The 23,885-nt window shown below is 40.8% G+C and overlaps 1 protein-coding gene across 3 annotated transcripts in view; it reads right to left on the bottom strand.

Annotated features, from left to right (window-relative positions):
- Nucleotides 1-22,621, bottom strand: part of ZNF451 (zinc finger protein 451) — an 82,890-nt gene extending 60,269 nt beyond the window's left edge. The window contains exons 1-4 of one of the 3 annotated variants that reach the window (XM_057699492.1): nt 22,412-22,621; nt 21,957-22,040; nt 15,431-15,511; nt 12,284-13,985 (exon numbers count right to left, since the gene is read on the bottom strand). In XM_057699492.1, the coding sequence (XP_057555475.1) occupies nt 12,492-13,985; nt 15,431-15,511; nt 21,957-22,040; nt 22,412-22,432 (1,680 nt within the window). In that variant the 5' untranslated portion in view covers nt 22,433-22,621 and the 3' untranslated portion in view covers nt 12,284-12,491. Of the gene's footprint in view, nt 1-12,283; nt 13,986-15,430; nt 15,512-21,956; nt 22,041-22,411 lie in introns of those variants that run through there. The other 2 variants (XM_057699490.1, XM_057699491.1) reach the window with 2 other exon arrangements.
- Between the last annotated feature and the right edge of the window lie 1,264 nt (nt 22,622-23,885).

Raw genomic sequence — 23,885 nt, 5'->3', positions numbered from 1 at the left:
TATTTAGCTATCAGTGGCCTGCTGTTTTATTTAACTATATGGTTATGTCAATAACAGGATGACATGTTATTTCCAATTAACTCTGATCTGTTTATTAACTTTCATAACTTCGAAGGGCTCAAAAGACCTAACAGCCCTGATGCTGAAAACAAAAGGCATTTAGAATTATGTTTGGTCTCCTTCTCCTTCCCCTCCAGGGGTGTGGGGGGGTAGTAGTAGTTTCCAGGAAAAAAAAAAAAGAACTCCGGCTACCTATATTGAAAGCAGAAAAGCGATGTGGGAGACAATCTGTTGGGAGTAGATGAAAAGAAATGGTAGCTAGAGAAAGGAAGAACTTCAACTTTGAAACTGCAGCCATTTAAAAATGACAAAATGGAAGTACTTTACGCTCTCTTAAAGGGGAAAGAAATTAACCACGTGCAGCAGGGTGAATAGGGTGCTATTCATTTGATATTTTTCCATCACAAACTAGGGTTTGGGGATCAAGGTTGCTGGCTAAAGCCAGGCATGAGTAATACGTTATCTATGAACATTCACTCTCTCCAGAAAGCCAAGTCCCTGGGATTTCCACTGTTAGTGATCCAAAATGAGGGCTGGCCCCAGACCTCACTGAATTACATTCTTCTGTGGTTCTGGGAGAACATATTGGCATTGGAAAAAGAGGTATCATTCATATTAAAATGCATAAAATGGCACAGTGGTTAAGAATCCGCCTGCCAACGCAGGGGAAACGGGTCCGATCGCTGGTCCAGGAAGATCCCACATGCCACAGAGCAACTAAGCCTGTGTGCCACAACTACTGAGTCTGTGTGCTGCAACTACTGAAGCCCACGTACCTAGAGCCCGTGCTCTGCAACAAGAGAAGCCACTGCAATGAGAATCCTGCACACCACAAAGAAGAGTAGCCCCTGCTGACTGCAACTAGAGAAAGCCCAGGTACAGCAACAAAGACCCAACACAGCCACACACACGCACACACACACGCACAAAACGTGTGTTTGGGATTTCACCCATTAGGTCACAGAAGGCCTTATTTTGCACCGAAGTTTAGTGGGTAATTCAAAGAATCAGTATGTTCAGAAATAAATTTTAACTGATCAGAACGCAGTGGGGAAAAACTTACTTCAGGCCAGCTTGTTACTGACCCCAACTGCAGAACCAAAGCTATAGTACTGTCAGAACAGGGGCTAAGATGAAAAGGGCCAATACAGCCTTCGGTTTGGGAATTCCCACCATCCCATTAGTGCCACAATGCTGAACTGTAATTTAATGTGAAATCACAAAATTCCAGGACTCTTCTTAGGCTCGATTTGTCAATCTCCCCCAAAGCCTAGAGTCTAAAGAAGCATTTAGGCCCTCAGAGTTTCTCTAAGAAAGGCCAGGCTTTCAGATATGTGTAACTTCTCAAACTAGAAATGGAACTGGCTCTCAATGGTAAGGATAATGGGCTTTCAGTTTCATTTAGAATGTTAGCAGCTACAGATCTTCAGTCATCCTTCTTTAAGTACTTGCTGTGATTACCCTGGATTAACTTCTAAATCAAATACTACTAACAAGTAATATTAAAGAGTCCACAATGATAGCAAATGACCAGCAAGAAAGTGTATCCTCTTGGTTATTTGCAGGGAGAAGCACAGGAAAGTCAAGTCCTAAGAAATATACTGGGGAGGGCAGAGTCTCTATTTTACATATATATACACATTACACACACATATATATGTTTGTTTTGTTTTTGGCCATGCCACATAGCACGTGGGATCTTAGCTCCCTGACCAGGGATCAAACCCAGGCCCCCTGCAGTGGTAGCATGGAGTCTTAACCACTGGACCAGCAGTAAATTCCCTATTTGTCAATATTTTAGATCACTTCTCAGAGTTAGTTTTTCTCCCATACCCACTCCCTCCCACTGGGGAAGTTATGTGGGGTCCTAACAGAATTAAGGAGAAAGCTGTAAAGCCAGAAAAGGTTAAAAAGCAGATTCTAGTTCAGTCCCTATGAAATTTTTTTTTAACTAAAATGACAGTTTTAATAAATGGGAACCAGAGGTATGATTCCAATGACATGGTCCAACATACAAAATCCATGGGTGATCAGGAGTTGGAAGGTTACAAAATGAGGGTCACATTGGGTACAGGAAGGAAAGCTGTTCCAGAACCTCAGAAGCCAGGTTAATATGGCCTCTCCCTGCAACCCTACGCTCACCCCTGGACACTATGAAATTCTTACAAAGCAAGTTTGGGTTGTGTCCTAGAAATGGCAGCAGATTAAGGATACTGGTTAAATCTCAGTGCACATATCCATGAAAGCTAAGCATATACAGGAGAAAGTAAGCAAGAATCCTTCTGCTCCAGAGGACAGTTTCTTTTAATGGAGCTTGGTAGTTACAGCAAAAATTCCAAGTCTAGAAGTATATAACTTGGGCAGGCAAGGAAGAGGGCTTTCTTATGATATTTAATCTGTAATAGCGGCATTCCATGGGTCTCCATGATTGGGGAGGGGGCAGGGGAGGAAGGAAAGCCTGATACAGGATTCCCTTATTTGGTCAAGTAAGGGCATTTTAAAAAAGGAACTAATATCAATGGTCAGCATTGTGTCTTTTCATTTCATAAGAATGAAGACAGAAACTCAAGCTAATACTTCAAATTTTCCCTCAGTAGTCTCATTGAGTAAATCTAACTTTGTGAGAAACTAGTCACACTCCTGATTTTTCTCTTTTTGCTGCAAATGAATAACCACTTCAAAGCTGAAATCAGTTCAAATGAACTTGAGACCAGTTCTGACCATGAACTCACAAACTTGCTCGTAAAAGATCATCAGGAATAACATCCAATGAGAATTCCACTATTTAGGCAAAACTTTTACCAAAGCAATTAATACTTTATATACTAATCAAGTTTAATGAGCTACAAAGATTTCCTAGAAACTATTAAAATTTCTAACATTGCTATTAATCTGTGACCTGCTATGTGAACCATAAAATAAATGCAATTAAAAATCTTTAAATAGGCAAATTAATGACATGGCACAAATTTCCACTTGTCAATGAAACTATAATGTCTATAGTTCAGACTTTTTTTTCTCTATCACTTGTATTTGTTTTTAAGTGAAAATGATCTCATTTTTTGTAAAAACACTTAGAAGAAACCAAATCTAGAAGGCTATAAATCAAAACTGTTAACAGTAGTTATTTCTGTCTAGAGGAGTGTTTTTCCTTTTTTAATCTCTATTTTCTAATATTACTATACCAGAATACAAAATAACATTGTTAATGAAATTTTAATTACTAATGAACAAGACTGTGTAAAGACTAAATGTCTGGAGGTTCTCAATCTTTTGTTTGCAAATGTAATGGATTCGCTTTAAATTACTGCTTTTTTGCCTTTTAGAAATATAAGTAAATTGTATTTAACTTTTTTCCTCCAGGTTTCTTTCTGTATCTAGAAGTGCAATGACTGGATTACATTACTGCCCAAGCATAACAGAAACAGACATTAATCAAGAATTAGGGCAAGCCATTTTCAGTTCATAGGCTGAAAAGAGAACAGAATTCCTGAAACAACTGCTTTACTTCGTAGAAACTCCAATTTCAAAGCCTGCTTCTCATTGCCTATCCCTTCAGAGTTTGAGTCCGTAGTCTGGTCTTACAAGGTTTACACTCCCAGAATAAGTTCTTGTTTACCAGAATGCCCCTGTACCCAATTTATAACTGAAACCACACCCCAAATAACATTTTGAAATGCAACAATTTTTCTCAAGGATTTTATATTCAAATACAGACAGAGCAGAAGAGAGAAACACAGCAAAGCAGTACAATATTTATTTACCATCTCCAGCAGCAAAGCTTTAAAACCAGGAAACAACCCTTTTGTACAAAGCAATCTCCTTCCCACCCCCAAACTGGTTACTGTTTACAAATACAGAGTACATGGAACATACACCTTATATGAACAAATTTTAAAACATACATATAGATATACCCCATTCTGTAAAGTACTACTCAGTGAAAAAGGCTAGTACCACCAAACCTGTTCAATAAGATTCTTCCTACCTTGTCTTTTGAGTTAATTACCAATACTTATATTTGTAAAACTCCCCTCCTAGGGAGAATGAGTTTGATTCTCCTTTGATATAGGACCCACCCCCCAAACCCTCCAAAAAACAACCTTGGAACTTAGAAGAATTTTTTAGTATCTCCTACTATGGAGCTGTGACCAAACAAAAGGGAGTTACAATGTCTCAACCCTGAGTGCCACTGCTCTACCTCTGGCACAGTTAGAAAAAGGAAGAATTGTGGAGAGAGAAGAGAAAAGGTGAAAGTGGCAACCACAGCAAGGAAAGAAACTCAAAGGAGAAAAAAAACAAAAAGGAACCTGACAAAATGTGCTATAGGTGCTGCTGGAGATGCCACTGGCACAAGGTTCACAGGCCCTGCTTCAACACAACTTCTCCAACGTCTAATGAAGCAACATTTTAAAGAAATACCTTTATTTTCCCCAAGTCCATGCTCAAACTATCTGTAAGCCACTGCACAGGGAAACAAGCCACACTGGGCTACAGTGAAGACACATGGCCCACAGGTGGTCCTGCAGTGTGCACCTGCCCACCAGGATGGGATGCCCCTCCCTCTTCCGGAGCAGCACCCTGTTCATCACCAAAGCTGCTCTCCCTCAGGGCCCCAGTCTGTGGTCCCCAGACTGCTGGAGCCGCCCCCGGGGCTAGAGGTACACTGATGGAGAGCCTTCCTTTGGCTCAGTCCAAGGAAGAAAAGGAATTGCCTAAATGTCCACAGTGACTACTTTTACCATCTCACAAGTAATGGCCTACACATCTTAGTATGCTTTGAATAGGCAGCAACCAATACATTCTCATGGGTAATTTATCCTTTCTTCAATGTGATCTCCTCCAGCTGTGCCCATAAAGGCTGTTCCTTACAATTCTGAAACAAGAGACACGATGTTCCCCACACCTGTGCGCACATTGATGCCTTCACCTGAATGCCTGGTCCCTGTTTCTCCACTAGCCTAACCAACTCTTCTCTAATCACATTCCAAACCACAGCTCAAGCATCTGGTAAGAAAAGCTTCCTTGACCCCTCTAGATGGCCCTCTCTTTTGTTCCAACTTCATCACAGACATTCCTCTAAACAGGACAATTACACTCTTGTTGGTCTTTCTCTTAAGAGACTATACTATCTCTTATTAACTCCCAGTATCCACAGACCTTCCTCAGGGCCTGCCTGCACACAGCAGGTATGCAAGAGGGTTCACAAATAAAAATACTTTCCATCAGAGACACAAAATGACAAAATACCATCCATTAAAAATTGTATACACATAACTACACATTCTAGCTCTTCATTCTACATTCTTTTTAATTTTTTTCTTATTGTTTATTATGAGCATTTCTTAGCTTGCTCTTAAGAGACTATTTTACTTTAAATACATCTTTCAATAACTTAATCCACTGTTGGGCTTGTATTATATGTAGCTTAATGGTTCAGCCTTAAAAAAAACTGTAAACAAGGTTGTGATGACATGAAATGAACTATTACATACCATTAAATACATCTTAAAGTGTATCTGAATTCATATCCAATACCATCCCACAGTTATGAGAAATCTACATATGTGGGTAGAAAGAGCATAACCACTAAAGGAAGGAAATCTGTATCAGGCATTGAAGTTTTCAGAGTACTTCCAGGCATTATTACCTCATTTGAGAGTAGGAAAACTGAGTCTCAGAGAATAAGTGACTTGCTAATACTCAGATCAAGGCCTCTGGAATTCAGATACCATGTGCTTAGCATTTCACCTTCCTTTCATTGAGCCAATATCTTCAAGACATCAGTTAAAAAAAAATTTTTAAGTGTATATCTGAAACAAAATGTGTATAGCAAAAAAGGTACAACAAAGAAAAAGACAAGATCAAGAACCATGACTGAAATAATCAGTGCTGAAAATGAATGGGATAAAAAGAAGGAATCCATGAAACAGAAGCCAACGACGACACATCCAGAATCATCTCAGTCCAGCAATTAAGAATGTGAGAATGCAGGTCAGGGTTTCTGATTTGACAAGTGAACTAACCCAGAATTAGTTAATAAAGACATCAAGTAATAGGGATGAGAGTACAGCCATAAACACAAAATCCAGGGAAGAAGGGTAGTTATTTGACAAATTAGCTTCTCAGAGAGGTTAAGATTTGAGTGGGACCTTGAAAAACAAATGAAGGCCACTGAGTGCAATGCTGAATTGAGACGTGGAGGAACAGAGTGGATATTCAAAGCTCGGTTCCACCACTTGAGATTGTTTAATATAAGTTTCATTTCTTCATCTGCAAAATAAGGGTGCATTTCTGCCTCGAGTCTCTTGCAACCAGCACAAAGCCTGGTACATACAAGCTCTATCAATGGAGGTTCTCTCCTCTACTCCTTCCCAGGGAAGAGGATGACAATCAACCCCAACACTATCGAGGAGCTTCCAACATCTGTCAAAATATATTTTTGTCAAAAGTAAAAGAAAACAGGAGCTGTTATAAGCCATTAGACAAAGACCAACATGCATTCAACTCTGTGCTAAGAATCTAAATGAGACTAATTACAAATTCACTATATTCTACCTAAGGCAGAAAGCAGTGAGCTGCACACCTAAAAGCAGACAGCTTAATGTAATTAAATGTTTTTTTTTAATGGAAGTGAAAATTTAAAACTGTGTTCAGTGACTTGGAAAATGTCTTTTCCCCCCATCACCCACATCAACTGTTGCCTCACTAAATAAAAGCAGTATAGATTAAGGGACCACAAACATAATTATTTTAGCACATGACTACACTGTAAGTCAAGGCAGTGTGAAACACAGTCATCACAGATAAAAGCGGGAGTTAACAAGAGGTCTAACTGTAGCCCTTAAAACTGAATGCTGTGATAGAGCCACCTATATGGGTAATGAAGGAAAAGAGAAAGCACAGGATAGCTCATGGGAAAAAAACAGTGTACGAAAGTTGGTCTTACAAAGGGACTACTAACAGAACCCACAAGATAACACTTGAAGCATTCATTTAAGGTCAAAGAATTTTTTTTAGTATTACCATATATAAAAGATTTACTTTCACATCTACCAAGGAATATACTACTCAGGAATATCAGAAAACTGAATACAACTTGCGAGATCTCCAAAGTCCTAAAAGAAACTACAGACAACCTGAGAACTCTTGTTGAATTGACAAGGCATCAGAAAATCCAACAGACCATCTGAAATAGACAGTTACCTCGACAAAACCAGTAAAGCCTTTACGACCTAGAGAAAACTGATTAACGTTAAGATACAGTGTATGTCAGAGCTTTACTATAAATTCAAGGTGATGAACTTAAAATTTTTATAAGAGAAAAAAGGCAATTGACCACAAACTACATGTAACAATACATTTGTGTAAAGACTATACAGAAATGAGAAAATAACACTACCAGTAAACAAGAAGGCATTAAAAACTGATGAAAGTTCAACAGCCAAAGAGAAGTGTGAGATTGGACCGGCTTTTTTTAAAAAAGGATATTTTTAAGAGAGAACTAGAAGATCTCTTACAATAATGCTGAAGGCATTGTATTTAAACATAAAAAGCAACATCAAAATCCTGACTAGTACAGATTGGTAGAATAAAAAATATAACCTACATCAAAGAGATTAAGGAAGATCACACATCCTTTTAGAAAGAGGTGCTACATAAAGGGGAAAGAAAGGTCAACACAAAGAATGAAATAACTGAGATGCTAACATCAAAAGGACATGGTTGGTCTGTGATCACTTCCAGATATATCCCACCAGAAGCAAACATAATTTCCAGTAATAAGATATCTCAATGGTACCAAACACTACTATAAAAAAGGTTTTCATTTCTATAAAGTCAAGCAGATGAAAAGACAAAGTAGTACAAAGATATCCCACTAATCAATACAAGAAAAAAAGATTTAACAAAACAATATTCTCATCATTCATCCAGGAAGAAAAATCCCATAACGTATTTTAATGGCTTTCAAAACTTGTTATATCTGGAAAAATAACTAAAAGATCTGCATTCAATATAGTGATCCCCATCAGCTTACTGACGACTTACACGTGTATTAAATGAAAAATGAAGACCTGACTGCTGTAAACACTAATGAAAAACTATACAGAATGGGTTCAGCCAACTGAATGACAGGCAGGAGATGCATACAGATCTGACAGTCAATTACTGGACTAGCCACTAACACTGAGGAAGAATGGTAAATTTCAAAAGACAAGTGCAAGTCTGGGCAAAACATGCCTCACATTTAAAAAAAAAAAAAAGCTTGCAGTTATTGAAGTCTTTAAACTATTTCTGCAAAGATCTAATCCATAATTTCTAAGCTTTACCAGAATCCCAGTCAATTAAGTATGTCCTCAAGAATAATGAATGTGTCATTTCAGTCTGTGCATCTATGTCATTTAATAACTCTGCTATATCCAAGTTTGTAGCTAGAAGGGATTCTGGACTGTGTCGATTCCAACCTCCTTGTTTACAGTGCCTGAGAGGTTATCCTGGTTGGAGCAGGCCCTTAAGGACATTATCAATCAGGTCACTCAGATATCATCCAGTAAATTATTAGTATAATAGTAATGTAATATACTAAATTGTACCCAAGTTGCCCGAGTTTATGCTCCCCTCAAAATGTCATTTTGAGGGCTAGGTACATAAATGGAATTATACTGATAAAGAAGCTGCCACACAGTAAATAATAATAATATTTAAATGCAATTACACTGACAAGCTGTCACACAGTCTTAAAAAAAAAAGATAAAGTGTCAACAAATGTACTGCATTTTCCTAATGTCCTTGTTTCTTATTACCAAGTAGACACACCCACTTATCAAAGTTAAGTTGGGTTACCATGGCTAAGAACAAGGTTAGACATGAGACAAATAATTCAATCAGAAACCTAGAACCTAGAGATGGAAAACAAAGCTGCCTCAATGCCCAGAAAACTGAGCCAATCACTAACTAAAATAACTACTTGAAGTTATTTAAATAAAGGGGAAAGGACACACTCTACAACCTTCTGAAATGGATCAAAGGTGCTGTAATGAAAACCAAGGAACATTCAGAAGGAGAGTACATTTAGATAGTGCAATCGTACAGAGGACAAATAAACTACAAGATAAAAAAAATCACTGTACAGAATTCACATAAATATCACAACATATGCAAAACATTAAAATGTTTAGTTTTAAACAATAGTGTGAAATTTAAAAAGGCACTTCATATTAACGAACGGAAACAGCATTTCTGTGTACACACAGTAACCATGAGAAAGCATACCATTTCCACATACATTTTATGTCTAGTCAAACAAACAATAACATTTTAAAGAAAAAGGATCATTAGACGCATCGCTTTCGAGAACACCTAATCACTCAACTTGCGATGACTGTAAGGCCTCCTAGAAAACCTAGCGGTGTTCAAACATCAGAGGCTGGCCTGATGGAGAATCTTGTCAAAGGCTCTGCACATGGCAGACATGATGTGAAAACTTGTTATCTGACTAATTACGAGCTCCACACACTACTCTGGTTGTCTACTGGGGCTGCTTCCTGAGACCAAGTCCCTTTTTTAGTTTTATAACACCATCATCACTCAGGTATGCCAGAGAAAGACTTTAATTTAAAAAAAACGGTTAAGGATATTGTTTCTTCTGCAGTCAAACGCCCAACCTACAGCTAAACCTGCTCCTACTCTACTGCATCCTGCCCCATCCCCACACAACTGCCAAACCCCTTCAGAAGCTAGCCACCTGACCACCAATTCCAAGATTTCTCAATACCTTTTTATTTTTAGGAAAGATCTCTGGAGATGCTTGGGCATATCAATCAGAGTGGCAAAGGAATGCTACTTATCTTGTTGCTACAGAGCAACATAATGCAAAAAGAGGACAAGAGTAATGCTGCTCTATGAGCAGTAAGGAAAGGAGGAGGTATACAGCGTGAGTACAGTTAACATGGCTCCACTACACACTCAAAAATGGTTACCGTGGCAAATTTTACGTTATGTCTTTTTTTAAGCACAATTAAAAATAAAAAAGTTAAAAAGGAAGAGCAGGTTAGGTGGAAATGCCAGAGCAGTTTCAAAGAATCTCATCTTCAAGCATCATTAATTTTGGTTTGAATTTTGGAAAATAAGAGTATCTCAAAAATCATCAAGTTCGTGACCCAGTATCTAATTCAGGGAAGGGACAGGGAGAAATGGAAAAGTGGGAGCGGTGTGAAGTAGCCTCGGCTAACTGGGAACACTTATGTGCAGCCACACAGAAAAGCGTCAAGGTCTCTCTCTCCAGCAAGTTCCCCATGGCTAGTTCTTGCACAGAAGAAACTACAGTGCCACAGCAAGGGCACATGAGACTGATGAACTAGTGGAGTACACATCGTGAGCTATAAAAACCTTCGTATGATGTTTTAGGCCCTTGTTTCTTTTCAGATAGTTATTGGTGCTCTTCTAGGGTTCAATTTGAGATAGTTTTTAGAGCACTGGCATGGACCGAAACCAGCAGAAGTAAAACTCTGTGAAAAGTATAGAAAAATTAAAGGTAAATATTAACTCTAGATATGACTTGACCAAATTTGCCAAGAGGAGACTCTATCAAGACTGCAGCTTAAGCTTAATCTACAAATAGGACAAACAGAATCAACTACGTGACAAAATAATTTCCTCCAAGTAGGGATATTTGCATCTTCAACCTCTACAGCACAAACAGGGAGAGGAAACAAAAAGCGTGCTGAGTATGGTTATGATGAGGAAGGGTAATGGGCTTCCAATAAACTATTAAGAAGTTGGGCGCCAGGGAAAGTATCAGTCATCACTATGCAGGAACCATGGCAAGAAACAGAAAACACATAAACCCGAAAACAGTGTCATAGTCCACTAACAGTAGACCCAAAGTACAACAGTCAAGCAGATGAAAAAGAAAAAAATAATGCAGATGTCTGACAAACCAAGAAATTACAAAATTATGAGTCTGTTGATAAAATTTTTTTCTATTTGGCCAAGCAAATAATACTAGATGATGTATTCAGACCCCTCCAATTTGGCATTTTCTCCAACACTGAAGTCATGCTGTGAAGACAAGGGTCTAAGGGCTGGGACACTGCACAGCCACTGCCTCAAGATAAAGATACTGCAGGACATGTAACTGAGGTATCTGCTGCCAATTCCAGTTTGATGGAGAAATTATAATGAGAACTGCGAAGAAAAAGATAAGTCATCTCTCACGGTAAGAGTCTGACTAGATTAAGGAAACAATACACCAAGGACATGTCACTGAAGTCTTGAGAAATTGTTAATGGAAATCCAGAAAGAGAAGTGTGTGAGATGTTCTCTCTACTACATCCACAGTTAACGCTCTGAATCTGAAGGATTTCTCAGAAAAATCCAGTCTGACTGCATCCCTCTTTATTACAATCAGAGGACCAGATTGTCAGACATTTTGGAATTCCTGCTCTTTCAAGAGTTCAGATTTACATGCCTGGATGATGTAACATCCTTGATTTCCAGGGCACTAATGTGCATTATCTTTTTTGTATTTAGAGTACCATGAATTATCAAGCTCAAAAAGTTTAGAAGGCAGTCAAGATCATCTTGGTGAAAGGCCCAGATTATCCTGTGAGAATACCACGAGCGGGTCGCACAGCTTGTTGATATATTAGAGTCTGACAGACTTAGGAGTGACAACTGCAGAGAATTCTCTCTGTGTAGCTTTGGATGGTGACGACAGTTACTGTGAAAGTTTCTAGAGAGATGTCACAGGTGGGAAAGTCTTCTTCCAGCTGGCATCCACAGTAGACCTGGGACATCTAGCCACCCCACTGGAAACGAACTAGATTTGGCAAATTGTGATCTGAATTCCAGTTCTTGACATACAGCTTCAAGGCTGATTCTGAAGTCTCACAGAGCTTGAGAGTAGTATGGACACTTGATGAATTGATCACCCTGACATAGAGATTGTAACAGATTTGTCGTTTTGTGAGGATCTGACAGACGGAAGCCTAAAAAAGGAAGCACTGATGACCTAAAAATGAAGGCTCTGCCTCTGGTATTAGAGATCTAGTAGTAGGTTATCTCCTGCTAGTCCTCAATTTACCAGTGAGATTTTTCCTGAGGGGGAAGAAATCTTTATATTTTTCCTTAACCACAAGAGGATTCAGATTCCTGAGTACCCTCCTCTAGGCATATTTTTGACTAGAAATAACAGGTAAACCTTCGTCCAACCCTACTGAAAGTCTACTGCTCACCTGGCCAAGAAAGCCTGAGTCTCTTTATTATTTTTTTCATTCCCAAAGTCTAGAATTCAAATGTCAGTTGTGATCATTCCAGATATGCGTTCAGTTTATGAGGTGCCCTCCTACCCGTATATCCAGTGTGGGTGGGAGGAGCAAGCAGTACAGTTAGCATCTTGGACAGCTGCGCTGCTTAAGGGGAACAGGTTACTAATTCTTGTACCCATGGTGTTCTGGAGATTCTCCCTTTTTCCTGTATCTATAGGGGTGGTTTCGGGGTTTGTACCAATCCCCTCTGGAGTATCCTCTACTGTGATAATGTGCTTTCTGGTCATGACTATAGAAGCATCGATGTTGGTTATAGTATTTGTTGTGGTCTCTACAGTCATTCTCTTTTACACTGTTTTCTTCTGCAACTACAGCATTCACATCTTGTCCAAAGAGAGAAGTGCCGTCAAAGGGCAAGTGTGAGATCTTCTCCTGGGTTTTCTTAGTGAGAGATGTGAGTCGAAGCCAAGCCTGCCTTCTGTAGTCTATTGCCATTGCCATAACTCTGACCACAGAGTCCATTATGTCCCTAGTAGTACAAAGCTGCCAAAGGCCTGCATCCATACCATCAGATATTATACATCTTGCTTTTCCACGATCAAACTCTGGGTCATGAACCAGATCCTCCATGTCTTCCCAGAGTTTACGCTGATACTGAGTCATATAGGCCATGTAGCTAGCAGCTCGGGCTGCAATGGAAGCAGCGTGGTAGAATCTACAGCCCATGACCTCCATCTCTTTCGAGGTAGAATCCAGAGGTGATGTCGTACTTCCCCTCTTGCTGTGCTCTAACGCTTCTACGATGGGGCCCCCAGCCGGGGGATTTGGTTGGAAAGGAGAGGTATCCTTGGCCACAGGGTATACCCTGTGGCCCATGAAGGAGGAAGGATGGCAATCAGCAGGGTCTTTAAAAACCTCACTGGTGGCGATTCTCAGAAGAGGATGCAGTGGAGGGACCAAACGTTTCTTGGAGGTCACGCAATCAGGTTTCCCTTCACACGGTTCTGCTTCGGACTGTAACGTGACTCTCTTGATAACACCTCTTTGTTCCATCCTCTTCAAAAGCCCTGTGAAACTAGACTGACTAGGGTCAGCTGGCTGCCCTTTGTCATCGGCTGAGGGGGATTTGCAGTCAGCTTCTTCTTCAACTGTGGATAAATGTTCTTCCTTGGAGGCAGAAATGTCCCAAGGAACCGAGGCGTTCTCACTTGGCCTAGAATGATGAAATCGAAAACAGCTCCTGGACTGCAGATCACGTATCACTCGGGACATCTCAGCCACCTGTGTCTGGAGATAGAGGATGGCATCCTGTCCATGCTGTGAAGCAGAAGACTCTACAGGTAAATCCTCCTTGACCTCTGAAGAGGCCAAAGATTCTTGGGGGACCAGAAGTGGAGATGAAGGCAAAATGTGGTAATTTTGTGATGGCTTAAGTGTCTCTGTCTCAGAGATCTTAATATCTGAATTACTCTGATCATTTTTCTGATTCTCCAATGGGTTCTCAACAGAAGAAGGTTTAGAGACTATCCTTTGCGGACTGCTGGTACAACTCCCAGAGGAGGAGCTGTTGTCTCCACTGGGAAGAGGAACACTGCAGCTAGAGCACATTTCTGGGCGATGACTCTCAGAGGATGGCACCTTAGACTCAGGCATTCTCTGGGTTATCCACATGAACAAGAAAACCAAGGAAGAAAAAAAATATGCTTTTAATATGTTAACTTTCAAGTGCAGAGATGCATGTCCAGTAAGTAGAACTCAATTTTTTAATTATTATAATTAACAATGAATGATACAATCCACTTCAGGTCAGCAAGGGGATCACAGAAGTCAAATCCACAAGTTTCACTACCCCAAGGCCCTATACCAACTACTGGCATTAACCTGGCACTGTGTCTATGAAAAAGAGTAAAAACAAGCCCAGTTCAAGGGGTGCCATCCTAGCCTGCTGCTTGTTCCCATGCTAGAATAAGAGGAAACAATGAGACTATGGGTGAAAACAATTAAAAAAGATATCCCACTCAACATATGTAAGGCAACAAGCATAAGTTAATAATGGCAAAGAGAACTTGGAAAAAGTTCCACTAAGAAGAAAAAACATTTCTAAAAGTCCTGCATTACAGAGTCACTTTTAAGTCTCTTTAAAAATTCTCTCTCATTCACTATCCATGCACGACAATATTTTCCAGTTGCACAGTTCTACTCTATAGTTTGTAGTTTTCAAGCTTTGTTACCTCATTTCATCCTTACAACAACCCTGTGAGCTAGGCATTAATCTTAAAAAACTAAGGTTAAAAGGCTACTTATCCAAATTCGCAGAATTAATAAGGAGTAAAGCTGAGACTAAAACCTAGATATTTTGATAGCAAGTCCAAGTCCCAATCCCTTATATCATAGAGCACGTAGCTTTCTGGCCACCTTGAACACACAGCCAGTTTCCTAATCCATCAAGAAAACAGCCCATTAACAGAAATTTGGGCTAAGACAAATGAAAGACAAGATTGCTACAAAGGACTCAGCTACTTTGGTTCTCAGAATAAGGGAAGCATTAGTTTAAGGGTCAAATCCACAACCAATAAATCACACGTCAGAGGGAAAACCCCAAATACAAGGGCAGAGAGGAGGTTAAAAGGATGACACCCGAATAACCCATAACCCTTCCCCATACTCCATTTCTAAAGGATCTTAGCATATCCCTTCTTCCAAGACACAACAAGTTTTCTGTGACCACATGGTTCTGGAAGAAAAAGATCCAGTTCTACAGGGCACCTGAGGAGAGACAGGAAAGGAGAAGGGAGCCAAAAAGCTTGCAGTTTTATTCCATTTCCCTTTTATCAGATACGACCTCTTAAGGCTTAGAACTTTCCTGTGTCACATAATCCTTTCATGTCCTCGCTGAAAGTAAAGGAGCAAAGCTGGAAGCAGGAGATGTTCCCAGCAGAGGACTTCCTGGACTACCTCTCAGGGCCATTCTAACAGAAACGGGCCATTCTCCAAAGCACAATAGCGCCTAAACACAGCCATCATGATTTGATGACTCTCTGTAGAGAATGCCTCTTAAATGCCAGAAGTGAAGAAACGCAAGTCAAATGTCATACGCTTACCTCTCTCTGCGAGGTGCTAGGCTCTTCGTCATCACTGCTGACCAGGTCAATGTATTCCAGCACAGGTCTTAACGGTCCTTCCTAGGAAAGAATGAACAAATTAACCTGTCATGGAGAGTTATTCAAACTAAACTGGCATTTAAAACAATCCTTTTTGTTGATGTTGGGATTGACTGGCAAGAACTCTTCTGAAGAGGAAGCCTTATGGGTGGTAGAAAATAATCAGAACAAATGCAAGTACTCAGACTAAGTATCTGACTAAGAAATGATGACAAACCTAAAAGAGCCTAAGCCCGGGTAGGGTATTAGGACTGTGTTGATTTCTTGGGGAGAGGATTATTAACACAGGAATAGTGCTACAAGGACACTGATACTATAAGGCAATGCTTTTCAAATGGGATGGGTATCTTTGACTAGGAGCTCAGCTGTATCTTCGATTCCTACAGAGTCACACATCAAACCTGGGTTCTCCATCTTTTCTTTCCACCCATACTGACTCCACTGTAGACCATGCCTTGAATGCTAAGCTTAAAAGCCTATATTTTATTCTATAGGCAAAAGGGAGTCAATAAATACTAAGATGGGAATAGTATCATGAGCGCTTATCTTAAGAAGGTTAATCACATAGAGAAGTATGGAGAGCAGGGAAAGCAGGATAATTAATCAGTCCATGCACATAATAATGCAAAACTAAAATAGTGGTGATGCTAAAAATAACAGCAACGTCATGGTACATATAGAAAAGAATACACAGGTAAGATGAAAACAAAAAGCAAAAAATGACTGACTATAAAAAACAAAACCCCAACAATAGCAAGGAGTCAAAGAGGTCCCTAAGGTTTCAAGCCTGGGAGACTAAAAGACAGTCATAAATCTGGAATACAAAGACAGAAAGCTGGCATTCTTTTGACCATAGCGGGATGATGTACGAGGGCTACCCAGAGGCGCCTGGCAGACAGCTGGAAGTGCAAGCCAGTAATCTGGGTATAGGAACGTTAACTGGAAAGGGACACAGGAAAGCTGCTCCCCTACAAGACTATTAACTCTAGAACTATACTGAAACTATGAAATTACCAAGGAAGAAAGCAAAGAGGAGAAAGAAGGGATTCAAGGAGGCTCTTGAGGAAATGATGGAATTTTAGGATTTAGGAAGAAGAGCTAAGTAGGTAATCAGAGATCTGAGAAGAATCAGGAATGCATAAATTCAAAGAATCGAAAGACAGAGAAAACCTCGATGCTAACATGGCCAAAAACACTGAGCACCACAAAAAAAAAGCCACTGAATTTAGCCAAAAGGAGATTTTAAAATGTCTTTGAAAGAGCAATTCTCAAGAAAGTAGTAGTTAGGCTCTAAAAAATTAAGCAGAAAATAAGTCAATAAAGGCCAAGAGTAAAGATTATTCTTCAAAAAATTCTACCATGTTGAGAACAAGAGAAAGGAACAAAGGGGGAGAATATGGCTGAGGGAAAGATTTTTCAGGATGGGGAAAGACGGCTGTTGGGAAGCCAAAATATGTTCAGCAGAAAAATTAAGAGAAAAAGATCCCAGGTCAAGAGACAGAAGCTAAGATCTAGTTAAAGATCCTCTTCATGAGACAAGGCATTCAGTCTCAAAGAAAATGTGCTTCTCCCCTAGGATGCAACTTCTCTCCAAGCAGGAAACTGCTTTCCCTGCAGGTGGTGATTTAGCCACTAAGATAAGACCAGAGAGCAAAACTTCTGGACAGGGATCATGTAATAAAGTAATAAGCATTTCTCCCTGAGCTGTAAAAATGGACATTTAAAAAAAAGGATAAGAGGTACAGATATTCTCCAACGTGTGGTCAACAGAGATGAATCACCTACTTTAAGACTCAAACCTACCACATGTAATAAGATTGTCAAAATCATACATTCAATCTAAGAAGGTAGTAGAGGAGATAAAAATATAATAGCTTACTCTCTTCAAGAAATGTACATTAGGAACTTTTATTACACGCCCAATGAAGCAGCACACCAAGAAAGTCCCCAAGTTACCAGAAACACACAGAGGCTGGGACAGAGTTTCCATGAAGGGCTGGCAGGTAGAGAAAAAGGGAGATGAAAGGATAACAGGGCACAAAGCACAAAGTAGAATGGGCAGGAAAATGGTCACAAACAGGATGAAAAAGTAGCTGCAGAAAAAGGAGAAAGGGCAGGAATAAGAATAGATCAGAGAAGAGTAGCAGAAATGTCCTGCTGGGGTCCACCACTACACTGACATGCAGCCACTTCTGAACTACTGAACAATGACAACTTATGATTCACACTAATTAAGAGATCAGAATAAAAAGAATCAGGATGGGAAACCTATACATGAGAAAAAGCAGGGGTCATTTGGAGTATTCATTGACTCAACAAATATTATGGAATTACAAGTGACAGAATGGTAGGAGAATAGCATGTGTTTGAGACCCAAAAAGGCAAAGAGGCTGAGTATAAAAACAAAAGAATATAAATATCCCAAAAGAAAAGATTACTTATAAACAAACGCTCTACATTTTAGCTAATTTTCACAGTGGATATGGACAAACTTGACCATAATGAACCTAAGGAATCAAAACCCTCCAGTCTCCACTGATTTCACTCTAGTGAGGAACATGCATCCCTGAGCTCTGTACAGGCAATGGTGCTGAACTTTTCATGTGTTATCTCATTCAGTCCCCACATTACTTCACCACTGCGCCATTTAACAAAGGGGGAAACTAAATGGGGCCCACCTGGTTCTCTAATCACATAATTCTAAGGCAGTTCAATATACACACTATGTTTAAATTAATGCTTATTTCCTAAGTTTTGGAGACAAGATAGTTTCTCTTCCTTCCATATGAGGAAAAAGACTACCTGCTATTGTCCCCAACTCTGAATAACTCATAACACTGGCCCAAAAATAAGTTATTAATTCTCCCTGAACAGTAATAATACAAGTATCAAGAAAAGGTAATTTCTTATTATGTTTATAATGGCTGCTTACATCTTTAAAAAGTATAAATGCATGTGGTCCTCCAATTACAAGCTATTTTATTTAAACTTGCTCTACCCATCAACTAGTGAACCATCATTCTCATCCTCTCTGTACAAGTAACAAAATCAAAGGATTCTACTCCAAGGCCACACAATTTAGGGGCAGAAGCACAGGCAGAAGCAACAGTTTAGAAACACAGTTTAATTAACATTCTAAGTTTAAAAAAATACTTTAAATGAAATAAAAAGCTTTCATTCTTGTTACTAGAAAGCTGATTCTCATACAAAGTCAAAACACCAATTACCCACTAATTGGAAAGCGAAGTCAATACACTAAAATACAGTCTACAGAAAAGGTAGTTTACCCCAGTCTAAAACAAAGAACATGGATTTGAGCACTGATACAAAAATCTAACCTAAAACCCTAAATAATTCATGTTTTTTCTTCCCACATAGAGAAGTTAGGGACATAGTTTACTTCTGCAGTCCTGCCCGATTCAAATATTTCAGATGATTTCCAAATGCCTGCTTTAAGTTCAAATTTAGTCCACAATTCAAAATCTATACTATCAGGCCCATACTTCCCTCTCCCACTTAAAAAAAAACTTGCCCTCCAGAACTAAGCATAATCCTCTCTGCCCTCCCATTTTGATGACTTTCCTTATTTCTTCTCAAAATACTCTTTCAAACACATACAAACACTAAATGCTACCTATGCAAAAGTAATAAACTGAAAATCATGTCTTTTTTTTTATATAGCACCATGTACTTTTTTTATAAAAGAACTTCCTACTTTCCATTAGATTTATAAAGTCCTCATTCCTATCTCATCGCTCACATTGAAATACTGACACTTATGGGTAGGATGTATTTCCAACTAATCTCTGTAGCTCTAGGGTACTTAATTCAGGACTTTACATATTTTGAGCTCCAACATTATTTTTATTTATTGAGCTAATACAACCCCAGACCAGGCAAACGACACCCTCATTTTTTGTCCATGACCCCCTGAAGTAATTTATGAAAATATAACTTGATTTCCTTCACTATTTCCACATGTTCATTGATTTCACATTATACCAATCATCTTGGCTGAAGCCTAAATCTCATGCGCTGTTATCAAGATTATGACAGGCTGTCTCAGCAGTTTTTATATCATTATATCTAGAGTAGCACTATGACAGATCATGTCATTAGCCCTGAGTTAAAACAGTTTTCTAAGAGTAAATTAACTAACATATCTGCAGTTTCAAAGAATGCAGAGAATAAAGATGGTGGATGCATAAGGGATCATATTACTAAATTAAACAGAAAATTAGAGCAAAAGACCTAAATGAAAAGTTTGTATGATAACATTGTCTCTTGAGTTAAGCGCTGTTTACACAGGTGTACTGGCTCTGCAAAACTCAGGGGGTACACTTATGAACTGTGCAATTCTCTGTATGTGTATTTCAATAAAACTGAAAGGAAAGGGCTCATTTTTGTACCCCCATATCTACAGCCTTCCTTTCCTTCAGCATGCTTTGTTTCAAACTCTGTATTTTCCAAACCACACCAAAACTACTGTGCCACCAAACTACTGTGTGGATTAAAGATGGGAAAGTTAGAAGAAGAACGAACTAAGAAATCGAAACCAGAGTAAATCAAGAAGCAACATCACAATGTTCTTTTTGTATCTGAAGAAATCTTAAGCACAAAACTTTATTATCTTTATTGAACAAGTATTACCTGGAGGAGTCAAGTATAAGATTGGGTTAGAGAGAGAAGCAGATGATTCTGTCTCTATTGTATTTTAAAATAGAATTAAGGTATCATTAACTGTCACTGAAATGTTATCACCAAAAAGGCAGAAGGAATGTTTTTAATAGATTTCTTCTAGTACTGTAATTGCATTTAATACATATAACTTACTTCTCCATTTGGAACTATCAAACCTTTGAACTTATATTCAGAAACAGAGATAAATATAAGATGCATCAAGATGGACACAAATACACTGTATATTTTTTATTCTGGATAGAAATAACAGATTTTCCACATTTAAAATACTATTTAAATTAAAAAAATATTTTTAAACTTCAGTCTAATATAAGTTTATATTAAATACTGAGAAGCTACACTACAATTCTTCATTCCACAGAGTACTATATATATATTTTTTTAATCTTATTTTTGTAGATTCCATCTGTGATTCTCAAAGTAAGCCTCACAGTTCATAAGGAAGTGTGTCCCTCTTACTTTAATTTCCACAAGATACCAAGGTAAATACTCTCCATTCACAAATATACCCATATTCAGGGAGAACCTGAAACATCTGTCCTGAAGAGCCAAACATACTTCAGTTCACAGTAAACGAAGGGGCAGGAAAAAATTTCTTCCACCACCACCCTCAAAACCTCAAAAGTTTAAAATGAAAAGGACAGAGCAGAGCACCATATGCATGGACAACGGCAAAAAAAGCCAAGAAATGGTCTTGTGAAAGACACCTAAATTAACCCACTGAAACACAACAATGGATCACCACAATGGCCTAATGTTGGGGTACATAGAGGACACTGTTTAATAACCAGTTTTTCAAAACTGTCCAATAAGCAACAAACACAAATACACAACAGACAAGGAATAAAAGAAAGATTACACACCTGTAATAGCAAACCTCAACTACCTATGATACTCAAAAAGAGTACTTCACAGTAGAAATAGCCTCTAGCTAACTAAGATACTAAGATACTACTTTCAGCAGAGCCTTTGTAAAACTTTAACAGTTCGGGGTGGAAATTATCCCAAAACATGTCATAGCACCCCTTTCCGTTTTTGCAACCAATGTTTTACAAAATGTGTTCAGAGCTTCATACACCCCTGCATTCGCACCTACATGAAGATTTCCGGGCCCCACCTCCAAGTTCTGATTCCACACGTCGGAGGGGAGTCCACGAACCCACACACTTGCACTCACTAATGCTTCAAACTACTCTCCGAAGGGAAGAAACACACAAAGACACACGATGCTCCTGGTGATGTCGGCCCTTCACTGTGAACCTCACCTGCTGCACTGTGCTGTAACAGGATGACCTCAGAGCTTAGTGAAGTCTTCAAGCCACCTGCCTTCACCTTACCGAGACACACAGCCTCAGATGTTGAGTTCCTGCAGCTTTCTGGTTTTCTGCCTCCTTCCTCACCACGAGCCGCCCCTTCTCCCGAACCTGTGGGCCATCTTTTACAAGTTACTCTTGGCTCCTTTCCAAACAGTCTTAGGAGACACCAGAACCCTGCCTACGTTAACGGTTCTAAGTGCAGGGGGAGAGGCGTGATGCAGGCTACAACACGCACCGCAGGCCACAGGCTTTGTGATGGCTACTGGGGCTGCGCAGACACCTCCCTGGGCAAATTCCCTACCCCTATGCCCTGCTCCACCATGTCCAGTCCCTATCAGGCATTCACACACGTTTGCTGGACGATGAACGACCAGCCGAGGGGTAATCCCATCAAGGCGGGTCACGCACAGTCTCTGCCTCCGAAAAACCCCAATCCCGTTGCTACTTACACTAACAAACTGAATGTCATCTTCAGTTTCCTCCGGTGTTGACGCGGACGCCTCAGGCCCAGCTGGAGGGACACATTCTATTATCTATAAAAACAAGCCCAACCACGGTTATCTACACAGCCACGCACTCGTAGAAGGAGACTGTGCCAAGAGAAAGGAAGAAGGAAAGCTCTCGAGGAGACCTAGCGGAGCCCCAGCCCCCGCGAGCCCTGCAGAGAACAGAGCTCGCCTCCGTGGACGCCAGGGGCTCCTCCGCATCCCGAGGAGCAGTCGGCCTCGGAACCCACGCCGCGCCCGCGCCCAACAGCGGTCCCCGAGCCGGGCCGGGCGGCCATTGTTGCTGCAGGCCCCCAGCCCCCAGACTCCAGGCCCCCAGCCCCCAGCCCCGGCCCAGCACCCTCCGGGCCCCGCACCCTCGGGGCCCCGCACCACACCGTGCCCAGCTCGCTGCTCACCTCCGACCCTGGGTCTCCCATCTCCCCAAAGGCCCGCCTGCCGGCACCCGCGCTGCCGCCGCCACCGCCTCCGCCTGCCCGCCAGCCCGCTCGTCCGGCCAGCCGCGCGCCGCCGTGACCCGCCCCCGCGCGCGCGCCGAGGCGCCGACGCCGCTGAGCCGCCGACGCCGCGGGCGGGAAGGACTGCAAACCGCTTCCCCGGGAAGACCGGCCCGCTAGGCCCGCGATGCCCTGCCTCCCTCGTGCAGTCCCGGGCTCCCTCCTCCGCCGCTCGGGCCGCCGGGAACTGTAGTTCGGCCTCCCTCCCCTGCCGCGAGGACCACTGGGAACTGCAGTTCCGACCGCACCGAGGTCACCCCAAGAGTCCGTGGAAAAGAGCGGAAAAGGCCCCCAAGGCGTGGCGCCTGCGCCCCTCGAGGCTGACGTCACAGCCGCTCGCCAGGCAGTGGGCGGCCTGGGTCCAGTTTTACAGTGAAGGGCGGGGATGAGGATGGGGAGGAGGGCGTAGGGGGATGGGCTTCGTGTGGTTGTGGAAGTGAAGCTCACAGATTTGTCTTAGCCCAAAAGGAGGGTGATGGAGACTAATTTATCGGTTCTACTTTTTCCCCCAAAGGGTCGAAAATGTGGATGTTTAGCTGAATTCTAAGATCAGGGCAGAAATCTGAGGCGGCCTTAAGCACTGCTCGTATTCTCCAACCTCAGTCTCCACTCAGACTGAGGCCCTAAGCTGCGTTCTCCGGGATGACCTGAAGAAAGCTGGCAAGGCCTGAGCGTCCTGGGCCCAGTAGGACAAGGAGTCGAGGCCCAGCAAACTGTATTACTGGGCCCTAGACCATGATGTTACAACGTACTTTTTAAAGTACGTTAGTAAAATAGAATAGCTGACTGTTTATCAGTGTTCACACTCAAAAAGACTGTAAAATAGTTCACTCATGTTCAAGTATGTGATCTCATTTTTTTCACTTACTGCCTTACCAAAAAGCCGCCATTTTTTTTTTACACACCAACAATTGTCAATAAAGGTTTCGAAGACAATTTAAGTCGGAAAATTCTTTTAAATCTTAGATGCCCTTTTTCCCTGTCTGCATCCATGCCCAACGTCTGATTACCTATACTATATTCCTGCTTAATATTCAATACTTCCTGCATATCCACCAGGGCTTTGTGACTTCCGTTGCTTTTCTACTCCTAAATTTGAGCATTGTAGAGGCAAATTGAGAGTGAGAGACCTGCCTGCTGTGTTCCTCAAAAGCTGTATGTAAAGTAAATATTTCGAAAACTTTTAAATGTCTAGGCAAAACTTGCATTAGGATTCTCCTAGTGTGCTGGTGAGAGTTCAGTGCAACGTTTGCTGGTAGGAGTTAATGGGTAAAACCTGGAAAACGAGAGCCCAAATATGCTCGTAATTCTTCAGTCCTTGTCGTTGCAAGGGTTTATCCTGAGGACATCATTTAATCTGTCGGAAAATCTTTAT

Source organism: Hippopotamus amphibius, chromosome 11 (assembly GCF_030028045.1).
Source record: "Hippopotamus amphibius kiboko isolate mHipAmp2 chromosome 11, mHipAmp2.hap2, whole genome shotgun sequence".
In the NCBI taxonomy this organism is placed as follows: domain Eukaryota; kingdom Metazoa; phylum Chordata; class Mammalia; order Artiodactyla; family Hippopotamidae; genus Hippopotamus; species Hippopotamus amphibius.
This window is presented reverse-complemented; position numbering and strand designations above follow the sequence as displayed.